Source organism: Furipterus horrens, unplaced genomic scaffold (genome assembly GCF_987537825.1).
Source record: "Furipterus horrens unplaced genomic scaffold, mFurHor1.1.pri manual_scaffold_5, whole genome shotgun sequence".
Lineage (NCBI taxonomy): Eukaryota > Metazoa > Chordata > Mammalia > Chiroptera > Furipteridae > Furipterus > Furipterus horrens.
This window is the reverse complement of record NW_028327175.1, coordinates 183,402,914-183,421,904: the sequence shown is the minus strand read 5'-3', so window position 1 is coordinate 183,421,904 and position 18,991 is coordinate 183,402,914. Positions and strand designations below refer to the sequence as shown.

Sequence of the window (18,991 nt, the reverse complement as noted above, 5' to 3'; positions counted from 1 at the left end):
ACGGACTGGAGGGGAGGGGTGCCCATTTGCCTTCTCCTGACCACCCCTGTCAGTCACATCGTGTCCCTCTGAGCCTTGTGGGGGCTGTAAAGGGGAGGCGGTCCTTCAGGACAATGAACCACCCCCTCGCTGCTCCCAACCACCGACTGGAATGCGGGCAGCAAATCTCCCCTCCCAATGCCAGCCAACCAGGCAGGTGCCCCCTCAGATACCTGTCATCTTGCTGAGTCCCCTGTGGGTCTGAGAACCAAAGCCACACATGTTACTCGGCAGCCAGTCTGTATGGGAGACCAGGCTGCGGCTGTCCCGCAGCCTCGGTGGGCCCACGCTAATGCACCCTTTCCTTTCAGGGGATGACGTGCGTCAGTATCTACGCCAGTACTTGGTGGGCCCTCGAGGCCCCCCCGGTCCCCCCGGAGCCAGTGGAGACTGGTCCCTCCAGTCTCTGGACTACGCAGAGCTGAGCAGTCGCATCCTCAGCTACATGTCGAGTGAGTGTCTGTCCTTTGCAGGCAAGGGTGGTCAGGACGGCCTGGGATGAGGACATGGGGCTGAGCGTCCCTGAAACGGCCCACTGAACCTCTCCTGCTAGGCTCCACCAAACCCAGAGGGAATGAAAGGCATTCAAACCCGTGGGCCCAGAGCAGATCAAGGAGCCTGGCAAAGGAAGCCAAAACCAGTGTCTTAGGCACCATCCTACACAGAATTTGCATACAACTCACACACATTTCCCTATACACACACACCCACTCTACATGTACACACAACTCACACATACATACTTCTTTATGCACACACTATACACATCTCTATACACACAACCCACACTTCTCTGTACACACACTCACTACACACACACGCACATACACTGCTCTTTAGTTGCAAACACACCCAGCAGGATGAAGGATATGGGCCCTTTTCTGACCTATGCTTTCCCCAGGACCCGACACCCCTCCTTGGTGTCCTTACCTGGGATTTTATCTCCGCGTTCCTCTTTCTGCCTGTCCCCTCCTGCTGCCTTTTCCCTTTCTGGCCCCCCACTTCCGTTTACATTGCTTTTTTCTGGCTTGCCCTGTTACAGGGTCTTTCCATCTGCCTTTCCCTATCTGCTCTAAATCCATCACACCTTGGGATTTTGTGTCTCAGATACTGGAATCAGCATTGGGCGTCCTGGCCCCCCAGGGCCCCCTGGCTTGCCGGGAACATCCTACGAGGAGCTCCTCTCCATGCTGCAAGGTAAGGCTAAGCAGGGGACAGCTGTCCAAGTGGTTCAAGATGGAAGGCAAAGCCCCTTGGCCCAGGCCATGATCAAATCCTTGCTTGTCCTTGGCATCTCAGGGTCTGAATTCAGAGGTATCGTTGGGCCCCCTGGGCCCCCCGGGCCCCCAGGGCTCCCAGGCAACGCATGGTCCAGCATCAGCATGGAGGATCTCTCCTCCTACCTGCACAGTAAGTCGTGGGGAGCAGGGTGAGGAGGGCAGAGGCTGCGGCCTGGGCGTGGGGCTCCATGGGCTTTCGTACGGGCCGCTGTGGGGTTGGGCCCCTTCGCCTGTTATCAAGTCCTCCTGCAGCGTGCGCGGGGCTGGGCCCCGGGCCCTGGAGAGGGACATACGAGCTGGGAGGTGCTTTCGGCCCAGCAGCATGGCAGCACACAACGTGGGGAGAGACAGGGCTCCCAGGTGCAGCCCTTAGACAGCTGGGGAGCCAGCGAGTGTGTCCTCAGTGCGACCAGGAGTCAAGGCAGGGCTCCCCCTCTCAACGGCAGAAGGGCAGAAGCGGAGGGGATAGGAGCTGGGCTGAACACGGCTCCGAACTGGGAGTGGGGGGCCACTGGGGGGGCAGTCATTCCCTGGTGGTGCTCTGGGTGTCAGCTGTGCCCTCTTCGTCCCCTCCCTTCCAAGAGAGAACCACATGGGGCCCTGAGCCGGAAATTCAGCATTCCTGAGAGGGCGGCCACTTACCTTTCTCCTCTCTTGCCTCCTGCTCAGCTGCTGGCTTGTCCTCCGTCCCAGGCCCCCCAGGCCCTCCGGGTCCCCCAGGCCCTCGAGGACCCCCAGGTGTCTCAGGAGCACTGACGACCTACGCAGCTGAAAACACCGACAGCTTCCGGAGTGAACTGATTAGCTACCTGACAAGTAGGTGCCACTAACATTGCTGTCCCTCGTAGGCCCCCTTTCCAGCCCATGCTTCTCCCTGGCAGGGGAGCAGAAGGTAAAGGAACTAGTCAGGGAGAGCCCAGTTTCTTCCCAGATGGTGCAATCCTGCTTAGAAGTGTTGAGACCCTGAGAGAGACCCCTTAACTCCCACTTCTTTCTTCCAACCCAGACCTGAGCTCCCACTAATGCGGCTTCCTCCCCACAGGTCCTGACGTGCGCAGCTTCATCGTGGGTCCCCCAGGCCCTCCTGGGCCCCAGGGACCCCCTGGGGACAGCCGCCTGGGGTCCATGGATGGCTCCTACAGTCGGAGTAGCAGCTCCTTGGTCAGCCGGGACACCTCCTACAGCTCTTCCTCGGGCACAGGAGGAACTAGCGGAGGCTCCCTGGGAGAAGGGGGAGCCTTTGGCTCGGATGGAGGCCTGGGCCGAGGCTATGGGGCAGCAGCAGGTGGCATGTATGGTGTTGACAGCGGATTGTTCGGGAACGGTTTTGCTGGAGTTCTCGATTACAACGAGCTGGCTGTCCGGGTGTCCGAGAGCTTACAGCGTAAGCTGGGAGATTTAGGCCTCAGTGTTGGGGTTGGGGGAAGCGGGAGCACATGAGCACCTCCACATCTAGGCTCCAGAAACCCACCCTCTCATTTTCGGAGCACCTAGGCTGTGAGCCCCACAATTCTGCCATCATATGGACAGGGACTAAAGACAGGAGGCCCCAACTGAATTCTCACCCGGCTTATTAGTTCAAGGGGCCCAGTTGGGACTGGAACCTCTGCCGCAAGGGAGAGAGAACACTGGAGTCTTCGTACTTGGCTTTCCGACTAACTTGTGTGGGTCTCAGAAGTCTTGATGACAAGGACAGTTTCTGCTGGGGCTGAGGGAAGGCGTTGACTTTTTAAAAAGCCCTTTCTCCCTGTAGCTTTTATGGGTGCAGTGATGCAGGCAAAAGCTTCTGATGAAAGCCCACTGCAGCAGAGACCAGCACCACTTAACAGGGGGTGACAAGGGAGCTGCAGACCTCCCCCTGACCCCCACCCCGCACGTAACCTAGGCTAACAGCATTGGGAGCTGTACTCCCCACAGTGAAGGGTGTGCCCACATTTCCGTGTTCCACAGGTCAAGGCCTGCTGCAAGGAATGGCATACACAGTCCAGGGCCCGCCAGGCCGGCCCGGGCCCCAGGGGCCGCCCGGTGTCAGCAAGGTCTTCTCTGCCTACAGCAATGTGACTGCGGACCTCATGGACTTCTTCCGAAGTAAGAGCCTCCCCGGGTTGCTTTCCCAACACGCAGCTTGCTGCATAGCCTCATACAGAGCCTGCTCCATAGAAACCAGTCTCCTGGAACACCTCATTACTAACACTTGAGAAGCTAAAACTCTGACAGATTCTAAACTTTGTTTTCCTCTTACACACCCAGACTCTACCACTACCTATGTGTGTCACTTTGAGCAAATCGCTTTATCTCCCAGCTTCGGGGTGACTACTAGTCTAAGGCCAGTTTTTCCCCTTGCAGCTTATGGAGCCATTTCAGGACCCCCTGGGCAGAAGGGAGAAATGGGCATCCCAGGACCCAAAGGTAAGCAGGGGCAGGAAACAGCCACCAGGAGCCTGCGTGACAACCTCGTGCTCAAAAGCAGCTCCCTCACTGGTGCTATACTGGGCTCTGTGCCCCTCCTCCAGGCCCCGGCTCCTGGCTTATGCTGCACCCATCTCTCCTCCTAGGTGAGAGGGGCCCTGTGGGGCCACCTGGCCGGCCTGGGCCACCTGGCCCTCAAGGACACAAGGGAGAAAAAGGAGACAGAGGTAAGCTGCTGCTGCTACAGTTTCTGGAGTACTGAGAGGCAGATTTGTTCCACAGCAAGCCTGAAAAATTAAGGCAAATGCCAATGACTAATGGCAGACCCTGCCAACAACATAATCTGCATAACAATCAGACAGCGGGGGAGAAAGGAAAGAGACTGCCAGTGCAGGGGGGAAAAGGAGAACCAATGTGGTGATGAAGTAGGGTAAACAATTTAAATAAAGTGATCCTCTTACAAGAGTTTATTTTTCAAGCCAGTTTTGCAAGTAGCCACAGTTGCCATCATTGCCCAAGTTAAAGGCCCCACAGGCCACAAGGTATTTTTTAACTTCCTTTCATTTTCTAATCTTCAGGTGACCAAGTCTATGTTGGGCGGAGAAAGAGAAGTCTCGCCACCAAGCCATGAGCCGGCTGCCCTTGGCAGAACAGCCCCTGACCAGTTCCCCCGATGGCTTATGGGGTTCTCAGGTCAAAATTTCTCCAAAGGGTGAAAGCTGGAGTCTCAATGTCCCACAGACAACAGCACAGCCAGACAGTCAACTAGAACACTCGTTTTAGTCTGAAGCAATATATACATGTATAAATAATTCAGACACACAATGGGAAACAGCTTTGCTGGGCAGACTTGAGCAGTTGCGGTGTTGGAGCAGCAGACAGACTCCTCCACTACCTAGACCAGAGCGCCTGGCTTAACACTCAGTTCAAGCCCCAGCCCAGCAAAGCCAGGTACACAGGAGTTGGCTCAGGAGTCCCTGAGCTTTGTCTAAAGATGAGCCCAGAAAAAGGGTAGATGGGGGTGGGGGTGGGGCGCCTTCCTGGGGTGACGCTTGATGGCGGTGCGTCCAGCTAATGCTTTACAGCTGTGCTATCAGCTCCTTCCTCGACCCTGCTCACTCTGCATTCTCTCGTCACAGAAGAGTTGGCTAAAAAAGCAACTCTTGCAACTGAAAAAGTTAAGAAATCCCCTTCCCCTGAAGGTGGCGACAGGGTTTCTAATAGTTATTTCTCACTACATGTCATGTTCCCACTTGCTTAGAAGGTCTGTTTGATTGTAGCTATGATCTGCAGGGAACAGGAAAAGAGGGTGAGGGGCAGGAGGAGGAGGAGGGAAAACAGACCTGCTGCTGGGAGAAGTGTCACCTCTGTTCTGCACTTAGGACATGGCACTGGGGACTGGGTGCAGCTGGTTTTTAAAGCCCTTTTCAATGTTTAAAAACATTAATGTGGTCTATTAGATGAAAAGTTATTTCAAATGTAAAATTTCCAATTAAAGGATTTTTTTCCCTTTTTTAATATTATGTGCAATGTGATTCATCTAACCCAAGTTAAGAAGAAGGAAAGAAAATATTTTAGGTTTGACTCTGACACTATTACAAACACAATATTCTGGGACACGGTTTCTGGCATTCTGTTTAATCATGGAGACCTTTATCTGTAACAGAAGAATTCAATTTGGGAAATTACGATCCCTAAGCATAAGTTACTTGAAATAAGCACATACACAATGGATGAGCGACAAAATTACTTTCAATTCATGTAGTGATTTACCCCCTGGGCAAAGTACTTATAATTGCAGAGCAAGTAATAGGGAATACCAAAGTGCCTATGAAGGAAAAACAAACATCAAATGCCCCACAGAAATGCACAGTAAAATCAGACATGCAAATTTAAGAGACTACCCTTGGGCCAACTTTTGAATTTGTTACAAACTCTCTCAATTGCTGGATAATTCAAAGTGGAGTTAAATGAAATCTATGCCTCTATTCTTCTAAAAGACTGGACTGTTTATTTCTCACATGGCCTCTCCTGAGTATCTCACATGTTTTCCTGGGAAAACACAACGCTAATTCCACCGTATCAAACAAGTACTAGCAGCAGCCACCAGTCAAGCACCCAGCATTCCACACGGTCTGCTGGCCTCCTTTAGCACATCTCGTTAGTTACCTGCTCTCAATACAGGCATTCTTTAAAAATGAGTTCAAAAGGCCTTCAGAATTTCAAACAACTTCTTACTTTCTAATGAAAACTTATTGTATATAATAAATGACGTGCCTTTTTAATGTTTTAGTTTTACCTCAAGTCTGAGTCTATTTAGTTTTATAATAGCTTCAAGGGCTCAAGTATTATATCCCCTTTAATGATTCTTATCTTCATTAATCAGACATACGAGTTTTTCCCCTACTTACCTTTCTAAGCTTTCCAAGTCTCCACAGAGTTCTAAGGCCACGTGAAATACGTAGAAGTCCAAACCTGCTTACCTTCTCCAGACAGAACCCAGGAAAAACATGGGCAGATGTGTGTCCTCAGCTGGATGGCAAGGACTCTGAGCCTCTTTTATTTCTATTAAAAAAAAAAGGGGGGGGGGGTTAAAAACAAGCTCAATAGTGTACAATGGTCCTGGATTAGAAAGTGACATGCTTTGCTTTGTCTCCCTCCAGCCAAGCCGAACACTTGCCTGATGACGCTGCTTAGTGTCTGCTGAAACTTGTATGAACATTATCAATGACAAAAAGAGGTTATTTTTAGCAAAAGCGAGGTCATATGGCTTGTGAAATGTTTGGTGAGAAAAATAATCCTTCCCAAGGGGAAAAAAAGGAAATACAAAACATGTACATATACATAGGTTAGTGGAAATATTTCAAGCACCACTGATAAATCTGAGAGGGTCAGGTGATGGGGAGGACTACGACTGTTAAAATATAACCAGGACCAGACAAAGCCGTGAAATGTTCTCATGTGTGACAACTCAGTTTCAATGGTTCTCAATAAAAGACAGCTTCTCAACATAGATTAAGAAATCTTTTATTTTTCATTTGTCAATCCCATGATTGAAAGGACACATTGCTCCCAAGTAGACAAGAGGCATAATCTGAAACAAAATGCTTTCTGAAAATTTAGCTTGTGAAGTTATTACACTGCAAATCAGAGGATCACAAAAAGCTGCAGCCAACATTTAAAACTGGTATAACATTCTATCCAAAGCTTAGCAGACATTTTAAAGCTATATCAAAACCTGTCAGCCACAGAAAAGCAACAATAGAGGCATTAAATCTTGTGCCTTCAACTTAAGAAAAGCATTTAAAATATCCCATTTCCTATAAAAGATCATTTCCCCGAAAAGAATTGATTTATTTAATGAGAAGACTATTAGGACTAGAACTAACTCTCCTCTTTCACCTCAGTTCTAGGTTTTCCTCTAATCAACACTATCTCTAGCTAATCATTTGACAAAATTTGGCTTCTCAGAAGAGACTTTGTCATTTAAGCACAGTGTGGAATGGGAAAAAGTGTGTAGTTACAAAGGAACCTAAAAGAGTACAAAAGACAGTCACTTCTGAAACTCGCTGATGCTCAAGAAATCAGAGACCCTCCATTAGCGTGGGTCTCATATGCCTGAGAGCTTTGTGCTTGAGGAAACACTACTTAGAGGTAGCTCTGGTTCTGGTTTATATTTAATTACTATTTGCTGTATCCTGTCAGAGGAAAGTTCTAATATTTTCAGCCAAGTATAAGCACTCCGTTTCTTCCTTACCCACCCTACGGCTTCCCCATAGAAAAGGGTAAGAAAAAGCTTAATTGTGACTCTGTACAGAATAGCAACTAATTCAGCAATTCACACCCAACTGCGGATTGACAGGACTAGGAAAGGCAACCTGGTGCAACAAACTCACAAGCCAGACCTGCAGAAGAGTGGCGGTCTGGTGTATTCACAGCACGCAGGGAGAAGAGGGGAGGGTGAGTAATTGGGGTACACATACAAAGAATTTCTTTTATGCGTTTCATAGCACATTCTGCCACAGCAACAAAAACCAAATCAGGAATGGATCTGACTGTATTCTTTGATTTCAAAGACATCTGGACCCCTCCCCCACTCCCCATCTACGCTTCATGCAAGAAAGAGCACTATTATCTATTTGAATACAGGGTCTAAAAAGTAGGCAGGGATGGGTACAAACAGCATATTCTATAACAAAACACTTTTTGAAAATATTTATGTAACTTTAAGCATTAAAATGAATGTTTCACCTCTGTATATGCAATCATTTTGTAGTCCTACGCCCACAAGAATATGGTCATATTTGATACAGGGCTCAAGCTAAATGCTGAATCCACGGGGCAGTGTGAAGGGAGATGCAGCAGTTGAAAATAAACTTACCAGGGTGTCACCCATTCTACTCTGAGCCTCTTTCCTTTACTCAATACTCTGAATGTCAAGTTGAAAGAAATAAAAAGAATCAAAGATTCAAATCAAATGAAATTGTGCCACAAATGATTCAGCACACAGAACATCACTTAAATGATACTGAAAAAATGTCACTGCCTAAAGTATTAACTTTTTAAAAGCCAATAACCTGAAAATTTCAAAGAGGAAAGTGGTTTGAGAACCTTCCTCTTCTCTCCCTCTTAAAATAAATCATTAAATACACTAAGTAACTTTATACTGTCATTTTTATCATAATATAAACAATTTCCATCATCATCCTGAATATTACTTTATAAAGATATATATTTTTAAAAGGCTTTCAAAACATTTTTCAACCCAGCATTTGAGAATAAAGCATTGAAGGAGTTCTGTATACAGTAACACATTCATGTGATAAGTGTATGAATTTACAACCATATATAATATGTGTGTGTGTATATATATACATGTATATACATATATATTTATATAAAAAACAAACTTGGCCAGAAGTTAAGGCTACCTACAATGTTGTCCAAGTAAATAATGCTTGTCAAAACAATTACAAAATGAAAATCACACATGCATTTAAATCATCTAAACCACTGACAAAATAAGGTTCAGTATTCAAAGTTTTCAAATTAACTGCAAGAAAGTGCTACAGATGTTTACATTTTCTTAATATGATAAGAGTTCCCACAGTTACATTTAAATTTCTCATCGACATCAAATGTAATAACAAAAACTGAAACTTGTACAATTTGGTACCTAGTACTCTTAAAAGAGAATAGGTTGCAAATGGCAGGCAGCAAGCATCACTTACAAATGTGCTGTCTCACACGCCACAGTACAGTTCATAATACTGTTCGACCTGACACGTGCTTGAAATTCTAAGCCTCAAGAGGGACTGTGAGTGAGCATTTCATTAATAATTACACATAACAGCAACCACACGATAAAGGTTTCAGGCTTTTCCCACTCAAATCAAAGTAAATAATTTAAACATGGAACAAAATAAAACCAAAATATAAATGACTTTATTTCAAAGCAACCAAGTCACTTCCAACATTTGCCTAAATATTTCATTTAATTGTTTTTAATAAAGTATTCAGAACAAATGCCTCTTTTTAAGGTCAATTTCAGAAAATACATTTATAAATATAACTCAGAGCTAGCAAGCTTCTGACAGAGTTTTTGCATGAAAAGAATTTGCTAAGATGGAAGAAGTCATTTAATCAGCTCATGTACTATTTTAAAAAATAAGATGGGACAGCTATTTCTTTTAATTTGTTGAGTTTTACATTTCCAATTAGGATATCTAAAAGCTACCTTTTTTTTCATTGTTCCCAATTTTGTACAACATATGTTTTAGGATGAAAATTTCTATCAAATGGTAATAGAGGAAAGATTTAAAAAACAATAATGCTTAATGCTAAGGATGTTTTGTCCCTGTTGATTCAAACAAGGAAATCCTATTTTAGACTCAATTGAAGTTTAGTGTTTTAGGCACTATCTCAATAAAACTAGCACCCTTGAGTATTAGCTCATGCCTAAACAGGCAATTGTTTTAGACAGATTATTGAAATAATCTTTCTTTTTTAAGAGTTTGTTGCTATTTAAAGATAAAATAGATGTATTTAACAAATCAGTATCATATTTTGAGCAACTCCTAGCTTTTTCATGAGAGCTGATTTACCAAAAGAAAGTTATTCCAACTCTCTACAGCAGAGTTTCAATTATAGAATTCAGGCATCATTGAGAAAAAACAATATTTACTAATACTCAGTGACATAACAGGGTTTTTTTTAAATAACTTTAAACATTGTATCTCTAAGAATATTTTTAGGTAACAGTGTCTAAAGAACACAATTTTTAAGATTAATATACAAAACCACCTTAGGGAGTCACTGCAAGACGCTAGTAAGCCAGCATGGCCCAGCGTTTGTCTCGGTTCCTTTCCCTTTCCCTTTGCTAAACAAACAAGGCAAACAAAAAACACTTAAAAGGTGAGGCAGATGATTGTCTTCGTGCACTCTCCAATGTAGACTGTGGCAGAAGATGAAGAGAACAAAATGACATATTTTAAAAGCCAAACCAGACCACAGGGTGCTTCCCATTGTTATGATCCAGTGGAATGCAAGCTAGGAATAGGATAGAATTTGGAAATTCGGCTTTGTGTTGACGGGTTAAGGCATTCAGACTCCCCGGTCATTTTAAAGAACACTTCCTGTTCCTGCAGCTTCCTGGCAAATTCTTCTTCCAGTGTCTTAAAAAGGAAGGAAAAAGAAAATCATGTACTGGTATTACAAATAGAATTTATTCTGACAGCCAAGATAAAACTATTTTCCTGAAACACTTCTCTGGACATTATCCCACAGAAGACCAGATCGCTCAGTAGTTAGGATCAAAGGCACAGCCCTAGGTTCAAGTCTTGGCTCACTTAACTTTTCCATCCTACAGAATCATTTCATTCTTCTGCTATAAATAGGTAGGATAACATCACCTACCTCACTGGGTTGCTATGAGAGGTTAAATGTGATAATGATGTACTTAACACATACTACCTACTCAATAGATAGCACCTACTATTAACTGTTATCTGTCACTCCCACATGGAATTTACCACTTTCTGTACTTGATTTGATTATTGATGTGCATGTCTTTTCTCCCACAATGGACTACAAGTTTCTTGAAGGTAAAACCTAAACCAGATTCATCTTTACATCCCCATAATACAGAAAATTATAACTGCTTGATAAATACCTGAAGTACCAATGACTCTGTGGACAAGAGATTCAGGGATAAGTGCTGTGTAGAGGTACAAGAAAAATAAGAAGATGGAAGAATACAAGGTTTCTCAGAAGAAATGAAGCACAAGCTTAGTTTTGAAGGTTTTCCTTCAGGGGTCATGCCATTTTGGATCAAAAACTGCTGAACACTCAGCACAGTGTGGGCAGGTGTACTCATAAATCATCCATCAGGAAATAGGCAAATACACTTAAAGTCTTCAAAAAAAAAATCCTACTATTTACGACAGCATGACTAGAACTGGAGACTATTATGCTAAGTGAAATAAGCCAGTCGGTGAAAGACAAATAGCATATGATCTCACTTACAAGAGGGATCTAATGAACAAAATAAATTAATGAGCAAAAGAGAACCAGAGGCCCAGAGTCATGGAACAGACTGACAGCTGTAAGAGCAGAAGGGAAGGTGGGGACTGAGTGAAGGAAGCTGAAGGGATTAGTCAAAGAACATGTATGAAGGACCCATGGACATGGACAACAGTGGGGGGCCGATTATGAAGTGGGGGGTGGGTTGGGTAGACAGTGGCAAAGAGGGAGAAAGTGGCACAATTGTATTAGCATAAACAACAAAATATTTTTTAAAAAAAGAAAAAATTCACTGAAGCTGAATGCAGCCTCTCACACCACTACCAGCTGGCACACTGATACAGATGGGCTCCTAGAACACTCACCTAGCAGGGGAAGCCTGTGCTACAAGGGGCCCACCCTCCAGAAGATAACTGTGGTTTTTGGTGTTTTTTTGGGGGGTGGGGGGTCCTCCCCTTGTATACCACCATATCAGTACCAGAGATGTTCTTGAGGATATATTTTCTGGTGATGGCAGGCAAGTGGGAAGAAAGGAGAGAGAACTAGAGACCAGAACAGAAGGCCCATTAGGACAGTACTGAATGATTTTAAGCAAGTAGTAGTATGACAATAAGGAAAAGAGAAATATTATGATTAAATGTGGGGTATCATACGGAAATGACAAATAATTTAAGTTTCTAGCCTAGACGTCAGTTAAGCAAACAGGAGCACATCTGTTGGTGGATGGGACGGGAGAGAGAGGAAGAGGTGAGATGGAGATGAAGGACAGAGCTGAGGATGTAAAACTGGGAGACGTCTACGTTGCAGGTGACTCGAAGACAAAGAAAAGATAAAGAGCACAAAGACGACAGTATGTCACCAAAGTCAGGTAAGAAGAGAATTTTAAGAAACAAGATTTTTACTAAGACCAATTAGATAATGCCACAGGATCTGGTTATTAGCAACTCACTTGTGACCCATTAAAGTTCAACTTGGGAGTTTGAGGTGAAAGCTAAATTGCAAAGAGTTCAAAGAAACTAGAGCAGGGAATGCTCACTGGTTGCCCTTCCATACCTCTGGAATTGTGAACCACATGAATGTATTATCTATTCAAGAATTTAACAATAATTAAAGTTTAAGTTAAAAGGCCACACTATCAACTAACTCAGTCATTTCACCTCCTTTAGAAACCTTTAACACATAGTAGGTGCTAAATACTTTTTTCTGTAATTTGTGGATTGGGTGAATAGAAGAAAGAAATGGTTGAAATGTATAACAGGCAAGAAGCCCAAGAGAAAAATAAAGGTTTAAGTTTGAGGGTTAACAAACAGAGAGGATCATACAGTGATACCAAAAACTGAAATGCCTGACCAGTCAAACCAGGCTAGCAGGGAATTAAGTGCAAATAACAAATATGGCTAGCTGGTTAGATAAAGAAGGGGAAGTCATTCCTTTTTTATTAGGCTGTCAATTCATATAGTACACAATGGCCTTGCCATCCTGCTTCGGACAACCTTCTGGACCAAGCTGTCAGTACTTCCTTCCCCCTCTCCCTCCCTAATGCCCACACAGAGGCACACACTGCCTCTAAAGCTCCATGATGGAGAGCTACTTACAATTCCTATACAGTTACTCTCTCTGCTGACTTAAATTGCCTCACCCCACCCCATCTGTCCATCTACCTAGCAAGCTCTTACTTACTCACCCTTCAAGCCTCACTTGTCTTACAAGGCACGTTCTGTCTAAAGCTTCTCCGACTCGCCCAGGCAGATTTCAGCACTCCTTCTCCTTTGCTTGCAAATTGTGCTCCATTTCCCTCTTTTTCTTTTTATTATATTTTTTCCATTACCATTTAACCCCCTTAACCCCTGTATCTTGAACTTAACTCTTTCCAAGCAATAATCCTACTTATCTATAATTGCTTATCATTCAATTCTGAACCTTTGGGGTGCAGGGACTTTGTCTCCTCACCTCAGGTACTGTATCTCCTGTACCTGATACATACTAGCTAAAGAGCCAATAGCTGGAAGGATGGGTGGATGAATAGATGGATGGATGAATGGATGGACACACAGACGAACACAAACATTTTAATTAAAGCTTTTAAAATTACCTTTTTCCTAGGTCTCAATTTCTCTCTCCATTCCTTTAATTCCTGGCTGTGTTCTTCATCTAACTCCTTTAGTTTCTGAGTCTCGTGCTCCACCAATAGGTGACATTTTTCATTCTGAAAATAGTTTGGGTTAAAAAACTTCAGATCAATACAGCAATTTTTCAGATACAGTTATCTTCCAAAATAATAAATTACTCATCAAAGCCTAGGCTATTACTGAGGTTCAAATTATATGAAATGAGTCATAGCCTCATTTTTTTTAAATTGATTAAGAGAGAGAGGAAGGGAGGGGGGCAGGGGAGAAAGGGGGAGAAACATCAATCTGAGAAACATTAGCCTCCCATACGTGCCCCAACTGGTGATAGAACCCACAACATAGGTATGTGCCCTGACCAGGAACTGAACCCATGACGTCTTGGTTTATGGCATGATGTTCTAACCAATTAAACCACACTGGTCAGGGCTGTCTACACCATTTTGAAAACTCTGTTCATCTTCTTTGAAAATATACTAAAAATACTCAATACTGCTTTTGAAAGATTCAACTTCTTAAGCTGTAATTTAGCTTCATATTATATTAACCATAGTTATATGAAATCCAAACAAGTGCCTATGATACTTCATTTGGGTCTACACAGGAAATAAACACCAGCATCTTCATGAGTAAAGTGCATTCACTTTGGTTAACTATTATTTTCTCCAATTTGTGCTGCCCATCGACCACCAGTTTTGCTTTTGAGCTTCCAGGTCTCACCTGCAGCTGATGCAACTCTCGGACGTTGGCTTCACACTGCAGCTGAAGGTCCCGCATTTGATTTTCATGCTTCTGATGCTGAGCCATTCTCTCGTTTTTCTGCCTCCTTTCTTCTTGAGCAGCAAACTATAAATGAGAAAAACAAAAGTATGGTTAACAAGCAATGTAACTTCTGCATCTTCCAACAGTATAATTAAGCAATTCAAGAAAACAAAGTACAATAAATTAAAGCTGCAAGTAATAATATGCTGTGACTCAAAGATGAAGTGTATGTCATGGGGAAGGGAGGACTTCTGATTAAAACCTTGTCCTTCCTATCTGCTAACCTCAATTAATTTGTATTTGGTGCCTGTGATTATAGAAATACAGTGAGACCATCTGTTGTTACTTAAAAAGCTGCCCAAGTCATCCCATTCCAAGGGCTGGTATTAGGACCAGTCTAGCCCAGGAACTGGGGTGGGTGGGTCATGGGAGGGAGGGCTCTTCTGCCCTCTGTGGCCACCGCCCTAGGAAGGCAAGTTGGTGTGCATGCCATGTATATAGCCCCAACCCACTGAGCCAAAGTGAGCAACAACAGGTGCAAGGTGGCTCTAAATGTTTCCATCACAATTATGTGGCACTCCAAAAGGTCATCCAAATTTGTTTAACCTAAAAGAGAATAACTTGCTTACTTACCTGTTTAATTTTTTCACGGTCCTGCTCTGGGGTGGCTGTTGAGTTGATTCTCAAACTTTTCTTAAACATGGCCATTCGAGTCTTGGCTTCACCGCGCTGAATCTTAGGCAATCTTGCTCTTTCTTGAGCCTGTCTGTTCTTCAATTCCTCAATAAGTCGTTGATTATAACGCTGCATTTGTTCTGTTTCCTAAGAAAGTTTAAAACAGAATTCAGTGATGCAGATATAATACTCAGGACCCACACATATGCTCAGACATGCCATTTTATTGTTGCTTCCCAAAATTACTCTCTCCCTGTGGCATACAAACCAGCAAAATATTAGGCAAAAAAAAAAAATTATAAGAAAAAGAGAAAGCTATAAGTAATAACTTGTGTTGAAACTCTCTTTTACTAAGCAGAGGGAGTCCACATTTTTGATATATTTGAACAATAGAGCCACAACAACCACCTTTAAGAGGCCACGATGAACATTATCAGGGGCCATTAAGCATTAGAGTTACCTTCCTTGAAATTTGTAAAAAAAGACGTCTGCAATCATGATCAACATACAATTAATTACTCCAAACTTCATCAAAGGCATTTTAGGACCAAATAAAATAATCTAAAATGCATTCTCTAAGACATATAATTTCCAAAAGTGAAATCCTCACTCTGCAAACTTTAAAATGAACAAAAGAGAAAGTAAGTTTTCATTAACCTTCTCATGGCGCTTAAGTAACTGATGTCTTTGCATGAAATACTGATCTTTAAGTTGCTGTTTGAGCAGCTGGTGTTTTTCCTGTAAGTGTCGTTCTTCAAGCTCCCAAATTGCAGCTTCTCGAGCTAAAAGAAAAAAGCAATTTTCAAAATGTCACTTTGATCTTTTTACTAATGTACATTGGTCTTCATTTTAAATTTACATAAATTTACATGAAAGTGTTCTATATACACTAACTTTTACAAACTCTGACATTTGGAGTTATAAATGAAATATTACCAATTTAAAGATAATATCTATTACTACTTTCAGTTCTGTTCTAATGTCCTGTAACAGAGAATGCTCCACCTCCAATAGCAATTTCACGTAATCATCTTCGTGAGAATTTTTTTAAAAATCTAAGCTACTTCTTAAGGCAAATAAGCGCTTAAAACCCCATTGTATCATGTTGCCATTAAATATACCACCAATTATAAAAAATAATGAGTTTATAAAATTATTCAGGTATATTTCTAGCATCATCTGGACAAGAAGTTTTTTTTTTTTTTTTTTTTTAATTTTGATTTTTCAATTACAGTTGTCCCCTTTTCCCCTAATTTCTCTCCCCCATATGTCTATGTTCACTTCTGTCAAAAAGGAATTCTATCTCACCAATATTTCTTAATTTTATAATTTTTTCCCTCTTATTTGCCTCAACTTTGTCTTTCCCTCTACCACTCTAGCAAAGTAAAGCATTCCCATAACTTTCAAGGTGGATCTCAGCAATGTTTTTGAGATATCATTTTCCATATTCACATATGCCACACGATTTCATATACCTCTCATGAGCTGTTGTTTGTTATTCAGGCACTCTCTTTCAATGTTTGCTAACTCTGCCTTCTGTTGCTGGATGATCTTTTTCAGAGAGCCATCTAATTCTTGTTGTTGCTTCTGAACAAAGTCTTGTTCCTATCAGACATAGTTTACCATCAGTTAATAAGTATTTACTGAGCAAAACATCCACTTATTAGTGGTTAACAAGATTTGTAAATCAAATTTCTAAAGTTAGTGAAATTAAAAAATACCAAAATTATATATATATAGTGTGTGTGTGTATATAAATGTATTAGTCATCCAATGCAAGCCCAGAAAAATGTACTAGGATACATATTATTCTAAACTCATTATTAAGAATATACAAAAATATATATTATTCATTCATAATAAAAATGCCTTGTTCCACTGTCATCTTTGGGAAAATAATAAATTTACATCTTCTAAAACTGACTATCCATTCCACTATACTGCGGACAAAACAAGAACAAGAAATGCCTTTTAGAAAGAAAGGCAGTAAAGAGAAAATAAAACAGATACCAGAATTTTATACTGTTTCTCTAAGAAATAAAGAGTTAGGAAGAAATACTATGCCTACACTAACAGAGAAAGATAGTTTCTGTATCGACAGCCTGTGCCTAAAAAAGAACAACAGTTTGAGGACTGAAGAAATAGTACATTGCTAGAGAAACATGAACTATGAATAGGAAATGACCTACATTTTATAAGTCTGTAAAAATTCCTATAATCAGAGAACTCTACTAACATGTTTGGAATTTACTCATTCAACAAATATTTATTAAGCACATACTATTTGCCTAAATGGCAAATTTGTTTTAAAAATATCCTTCAAAAGGAAAAGTTAGAGTGACTTATGATCTTCATGCTATTAACTTTACAGAAGAAAGAAAAGCAATAACCAAACTGAAGAAATGTCTCTTTTCCCAGGAAATGCTTGGATCGCCATCCCTCTCTTGTCAGTTATTGTAGTTTCTAATAGTTTAAGGGATATTATGATCAATTTGAGTGTGGATTTAAAAATTTAGTGTTGAAGTAACACTTCACCTATAATTCCTCTTCTTGTGCATGCTAGAGAAGATGAAGCCCCAAGATCCTTTGTGGAACTGTATTTAGGCCTTGGACAGTCTTGGAGGATCTAGACCACTGCCAGCCTGACCTTCAATGCAGTGTTCCTTCAGATGCTTGCTTTACTACTGTCTCTGGAGGTAAGGATCAAATCTTACCATTCACGATGTCCTTTTCAAGCTAATTCAGAGTCACAACTGCTACTGTCTCTTCTGCATCGTAATTTGTATTTTAGCATAAATATAAATATACAGTAGCAAAAAGACTAATGAATTGCCTCTATAAAATACGATTGCCAACTTGATTACAGACACTATCACAGCAAAGAGTAACTAAAACTAAATGAATATTTAAATTCAACTCTATAGACTAAAGCCTTTTAAGTTTTATTTAAAGAGATGAAAAATCTCCATGTCTATCTTTTAAGCAGTTACAACAAAGTAGGTAAGTTGTTCTAGCTTTTCTTTGTCTTACAGTAAGTATCAATTATAATAAAAATTGTTTTTCTAACTTCATCATAAAATTTCTATATGCAAATTTGTTACATAAACTTACTATAACCTCCAAATATATCAAAGGGTTTTCTTTTGTTCAACATTTTTACCACTGGTTTGCATACAACTTTTTAAAAATCTGTGTGGACAGAAACAATGGGTCCAAATTAACTAGCATAAATATAAATATTACATTTAGGCTCAAAGAAATCAAGTGTAAAAGTATAAGATTAAATGAATATTTATGTGAAAATTAAGAAGGTAAATCTAAGCCAGTGCCACTAAAAAAGAGAATGTAATTTCTCATCAGTGTAATTTTTGGTCACATTACTATAATATATTTACATATAGATAAACAATAAAAGAATTCAATTCAGCCCTGGCTGGCGTGGCTCAGCGGATTGAGTGCCAGCCTGTGAACCAAAGGGTCACTAGTTCAATTCCCAGTCAGGGCACATGACTGGATTGTGAGCCAGGTCCCCAGTTGGGGGCACACAAGAGGCAACCACACACTGATGTTTCTCTCCTCTCTCTCCCTCCCTTCCCCTCTCTCTAAAAATAAATAAGTATTTTAAAAAAGAAAGAATTAAATTCAAAGAAAACCTTTATTAAGCACTTAAGTCAATGGTGGGCACTGTACTAGTTACAGGGTTATTAAGTCTATTAAAAGACAATACTGCCTTCAAAGAGCTTCTCCTCTGTTGGTCCCAAATTGGTTTTCAGTTCACATAAAGAGTAGTGGGCCTCTCTCATCAGTATTGCACTTTCAAAAGTTCTAAAGTAAACCACAGAAAACTCAAAGCTGGGAATAAAGGGTCCAGAAAACATGCTACACAGTGAATGACTGAAAGAACTACAGCATGCCCTGAAGTAGCTAATAATAAATGAGGGGAAAAGAAGAGCTAAGACTGTTTATAGACGCAGGCAGAACTAGCATTGCTCTGCTCCAGGGGGTGGTGAAATGTAAATCAACAGGTAAGAGTCAAGGCAGGCAACATACCGAAGTGCTTCCTAACAATCAGAGTTGGCAAAGACGCCAGCTACCTTATAGACCTATGGATTCAAAAGGTCCCTGACACACTAAATAATATATTTTATTACCTCAAAAGAAATGAAATTTTAATATTAT

The 18,991-nt window shown here is 41.8% G+C and overlaps 2 protein-coding genes across 3 annotated transcripts in view; one reads left to right on the top strand and one right to left on the bottom strand.

Moving 5' to 3' along the window:
- Nucleotides 1-4,620, top strand: part of COL17A1 (collagen type XVII alpha 1 chain) — a 50,221-nt gene extending 45,601 nt beyond the window's left edge. The window contains exons 42-50 of the mRNA XM_090278551.1: nt 351-491; nt 1,147-1,236; nt 1,339-1,449; nt 1,989-2,135; nt 2,362-2,703; nt 3,270-3,407; nt 3,666-3,728; nt 3,875-3,955; nt 4,307-4,620. Coding sequence (XP_090134677.1) covers nt 351-491; nt 1,147-1,236; nt 1,339-1,449; nt 1,989-2,135; nt 2,362-2,703; nt 3,270-3,407; nt 3,666-3,728; nt 3,875-3,955; nt 4,307-4,359 — 1,166 coding nt within the window. The 3' untranslated portion in view covers nt 4,360-4,620. The remainder of the gene's footprint in view (nt 1-350; nt 492-1,146; nt 1,237-1,338; nt 1,450-1,988; nt 2,136-2,361; nt 2,704-3,269; nt 3,408-3,665; nt 3,729-3,874; nt 3,956-4,306) is intronic.
- Nucleotides 4,621-9,415: 4,795 nt separating this feature from the next.
- Nucleotides 9,416-18,991, bottom strand: part of SLK (STE20 like kinase) — a 45,033-nt gene continuing 35,457 nt past the window's right edge. For both annotated transcript variants that reach the window (XM_090278548.1, XM_090278550.1), the window contains 6 exons: nt 16,288-16,417; nt 15,470-15,594; nt 14,771-14,959; nt 14,096-14,221; nt 13,342-13,455; nt 9,416-10,402 (listed from right to left, as the gene is read on the bottom strand). In XM_090278548.1, coding sequence (XP_090134674.1) covers nt 10,256-10,402; nt 13,342-13,455; nt 14,096-14,221; nt 14,771-14,959; nt 15,470-15,594; nt 16,288-16,417 — 831 coding nt within the window. In that variant the 3' untranslated portion in view covers nt 9,416-10,255. The remainder of the gene's footprint in view (nt 10,403-13,341; nt 13,456-14,095; nt 14,222-14,770; nt 14,960-15,469; nt 15,595-16,287; nt 16,418-18,991) is intronic.